This window comes from Merops nubicus, unplaced genomic scaffold (genome assembly GCF_000691845.1).
Source record: "Merops nubicus isolate BGI_N331 unplaced genomic scaffold, ASM69184v1 scaffold25127, whole genome shotgun sequence".
Lineage (NCBI taxonomy): Eukaryota > Metazoa > Chordata > Aves > Coraciiformes > Meropidae > Merops > Merops nubicus.
In genome coordinates this window covers 8351-12418 of record NW_008623443.1, presented here as the reverse complement: position 1 = coordinate 12418, position 4068 = coordinate 8351, and the positions used below count along the sequence as shown (strand labels likewise).

The 4068-nt window shown below is 44.9% G+C and overlaps 1 protein-coding gene across 1 annotated transcript in view; it reads right to left on the bottom strand.

Annotated features, from left to right (window-relative positions):
• Window positions 1–366: 366 nt before the first annotated feature.
• TLR4 (toll-like receptor 4) overlaps window positions 367–4068 on the bottom strand; it is a 4702-nt gene continuing 1000 nt past the window's right edge. The window contains exons 2-3 of the mRNA XM_008945045.1: window positions 3982–4068; window positions 367–2626 (exon numbers count right to left, since the gene is read on the bottom strand). The exon at window positions 3982–4068 is cut by the window's right edge and continues 89 nt beyond it. Coding sequence (XP_008943293.1) covers window positions 367–2626; window positions 3982–4068 — 2347 coding nt within the window. The remainder of the gene's footprint in view (window positions 2627–3981) is intronic.

The window sequence follows — 4068 nt, the reverse complement described above, 5'->3', positions numbered from 1 at the left end:
GCAACAGACCCTGACGTTCCAGTGCACAAATTGCCCCAGGACCCAAAATCAGTTTGAGAGGCACACAAATGCCAGTCTATTCACCAACCCACCAGACCTGTGGGGATTGCTGGGCCTGCTTTGGTTGACTCCTGCAGACTAACATGGAGCTCAGGTGTGTGCAGCTCTTCTAGCTGCTGCCACTCCTTAGCTTGCAAGTTCCCTTGACCAAGGGTGACCAGCAAGGCAGGTATTTCTGTAGTGCTTTTATAGTGCCTCCATCCACTTCATCCGACTCTGAATAGCTATAGAAGAGCCAGCTTCTGAGCACTAGCCATCAGACCAAGCCAGGATGGTAGACAGGAGAGAAGTGGTCTCTCTTTCTCTTCACATGAGCTTTACCTCCTCATGATTCCATTGTTTGCCTTCTAGCAGGACTCCTGTCAGCTGCCTCCAGAAGATGTGCCTGCTTATTTCTTGGTTTTTCCACTCCAGATAGGTGTTCCTCCTCAGGTATCGGGACAGCCCCAGCCTCTGCCTCAGCAAGGCCTTATTCACATCTTCTAGTACAATCATGATGATTCCAGCCTTTCCTTCAACAAGCTGCCAGGACTGGGCAATGTCAAACTCAAAGCTGCACCACTTACTTTCCAGAAAGTCAGTAGAGATGACTGCAATGACATTTCTGCTACTCAGAAAACCTTCTTGGATGATATTGGTGACAATGGGTACCCCTGGTAGGAAATCCCTGTAGTAAAGACAAAGCTGGAAGGGTGGTTTTCCTCTCTCTAAGGGTTCTACCAACTCTTTTATCACCCATTCTTGGTCTTTGCTGGAGTGGATGACAAATGCATCATAGGTGTCACCTCTTTCTGCAGAGTGTTTACACCCACTGAGCAGCACCAATGAGTAGTATATCTGGAAGTAGTACTTGTAAATCAGGAAGATGAACACCAATGCAGCAAGCAACATCATCACTGACCATGACACTGCTTTTGCATTGAGGTGGCAGGAGGACAGATCAAAACTTGACAGGCTCACATTCTTCATATAAACAGGCGTGTGGCATATCATCAGCTCCTTGTTCTGCAGTAGCTCCTGGTTTTCCTTGACCCATTTCAGAAAGCTCAAGTACACGCAAGAGCAATCAAACAGGTTTTGAGAGATGTCTAAAAGCATCAGACTCTCAGGCAGGATTTCCAGGGCTGAGTCCAACAGAACATTCAGCTGGTTGTTGCTGAAATCCAGGACTGTGAGGGCTTGGAGTGGCTTGTAGACTGCAGGATCAAAGCTCAGGAGCTTATTGTTGCTGATGATTAGCTCTTTTAGTTCAGAGAGGGCATCAAATGTACTTTGATCCACATGTGCTAATCGGCAACTTGAAATATCCAAGGTGTGGAGGTGGCTTAGGTTTTTGAAGTTGTTGGCCAGTTTATTGTTCTCAAAGGAGTTGCCTGCCATCTTGAGCACTCGCAAGGAGTTCAGGCCACAAAATGCACACTGAGATTTGACATGAGTTTTGGTATAGGAAATATCGAGGTAAATGAGCTTCTGAAGGGACAGGAAGACAGGATAGGTGCCAGGACCTATTAACTTCGTGTGCTGAAAGTCCAAATACAACAAATTCTTCACATTAGTAAAATCTCCACTCACGCTGATGTCAGAATTGAAGCTTAGGTTCAAGTGCTTCAAATTTGGACAGTATCTAAACTGAGGGGAACAGCAGCTAGTGAAGGAAAGGCGATTCTCACTCAAATCTATGACCTCCAGGTTACTTAGACGCTCAAATTTCTGCCAGAAGCTATTGAGGTGTTTGCTCTTGGTAATACGAATCACTCTGAGCTCCTTGAAAAGAGACAGCCTCACAGCAGGCACTTCCTTAAACTTGCATTTCTTGCATTCCAGCTGTTTCACTTGAGAGAACATAGGAACCTCTGACACCTCTTGAAGTCGGAGATCCACAAGCCGAATACTGGAGACGTTGCCTATGCAGTTAAAAAGAGTGTCTGTGTTATTCTTAAAGCTCCTGAAACAGATTAAGATGAACTCTTGCATTTGTACCTGACACAGTCCACTCAGGAGTCCGTTCTGAAAGTCTCCCAGTCTCTGACTGTTGCTGAATTCTCCAACTATTAGTCTGTTGACCTGTAAACCACTCAGGCCATGCAAAGAAGCGTGCATCACATCAAAGTTCTCAAAAGTGGACCTTAGAACCAGCTCACCAAGGTGAATCTTTGCAAAGGACCCTGGCTCTATGTATTTTATGTTATTCAAGGAAAGCACCAGTGTGAGGTTGAGCGTGTTCACTTCCCTCAGGGCATCAAGGTCTCCTTTGGAGATATATGTGATATTGTTAAAGTGAAAGCTCAGGTACCTGAGCGAGGTCAGGTTGCTGAAGTAGGTGGGAAGCTTCAATGAAGCGATGTTGTTGTGGCGCAGATTCAGCTCCTGTAGGGTCTGTAAGTGTCCAATGGGCAGGTCAGTCAGAGAGGTTACGTTGGCTTGCACCAGGACTAGCTTTTTCAGAGATGTTAAGCCATGGAAGGCTGCTCTCCCCAGGTACTGGAGGGGATTGGCAGTTAAAATTAAGGTGGAAAGTTTATGAAGGTCCATAAAGGAGTTGTCTTCTATTGTTTGGAGGTGACACCTGTTGGGCAAGAAAAGAGGATAAACATGTGTGAAATATTGTCCCTTCTGTGTTCACAAACACCACAGCACTAAGGTTGGTGCAACACTCAGGTTGAACCTCACACTGGGGATTGGTTTGGCTTTACTTTGCTGGGCAGAGCTAGCACTCCTGAGTGCACAAAGGGAACCCTTCCACAGCAGGATACCTTTTCTCACCTCCTCCTCCCTCTCTAAAGCTGATGTTCCATTGCAAAGCAAGAGACCTTGAGCCATGGTGAAGGTCAAAAATCCAGCAGGCAGCAGGAAAGGAGAATTCTAGTTTTCTGTTTAGGCCAAAGTAACATTGTAATGACCATCCTTGATGGCAGAGCCAACCAGATGCAACACTCCCTTACACCTTGCACCCTCACAGCCTTCAGATTGTCACCTCAGCCACATCTGGGCAGTCCCAGTGGCACCAGCATGATGCACCAGTGGCAAAGTTCATAACTCTGTCAGCAGTTTTGTTGATAACTCAGAAGGAAAAGACCCCAGGCCATGTTTGTTGTCAAGGAGAAGAGGAAGAGGGAGAAAAAGAGGATGGCTACTAAAAGATGGTTTCATATGGGAAGATCCAGAATTTGAGACTCAAAACCATTCTGCAATGAATTCAAGCAAAATTAGTTCTATAATCCAGTACCTTACAGCAAACCTGCTCAGCCACTCAGCCACTTTGGAGCTGTACCTGGGATGGGACTCAGTGACAGTTTTCAGTGAAACAATTTACACAGAGAAACTGTTGTCTCAGGTCAAAGGAAATTATACATCAATTACTTTGGAGCTGTACCTGGGATGGGACTGAGTGACAGTTTTCAGTGAAACAATTTTCACAGAGAAACTGTTGTTTCAGGTCAAAGGAAATTATACATCAATCCATATTTGCTAATAACCCTCCCCCACCTCCTCCCCCAGATATGTGAGAAGGGAAAAGAGAATATATTGATATTTTAAAATAGCTTTCTTTTTAACTTTTTTTTACTGTGATTAGAAAAACAGCTCACCCAAGATATTCCATTTCAAAGTTTTTGTAACAGTGAAAAGTCTGAAATTCTTCTTGTTCAGGGAGAAGTAAAACATTTTGCTCCTCCTTCTCACACCCCAGTCTACAAGATCAGACTGACAGACCCAGCTTTGCACACAAGTGTGTGCTGAGTTAACTGGACTAAGAGCTGCACACCACTTGACTGTGGAGAAGTGCAGAGAGACAGATACAGGGATAAAGTCACAAGCAAAAATAAAAAATCAGCCAAGACCAACAGACCACAAAATAAGCAACCATGGCAGCCCAGCTGGTGAAGCAAGATTTACCAGTATCCAGATAAAAGAGCTCATTACCTTGTAAGATCCAGAACCTGCAGTTCAGGGACTGATGAAAAATAATTTGACCCCAGAGATTTCAGATTGCTGAAACTGAGATCCAAG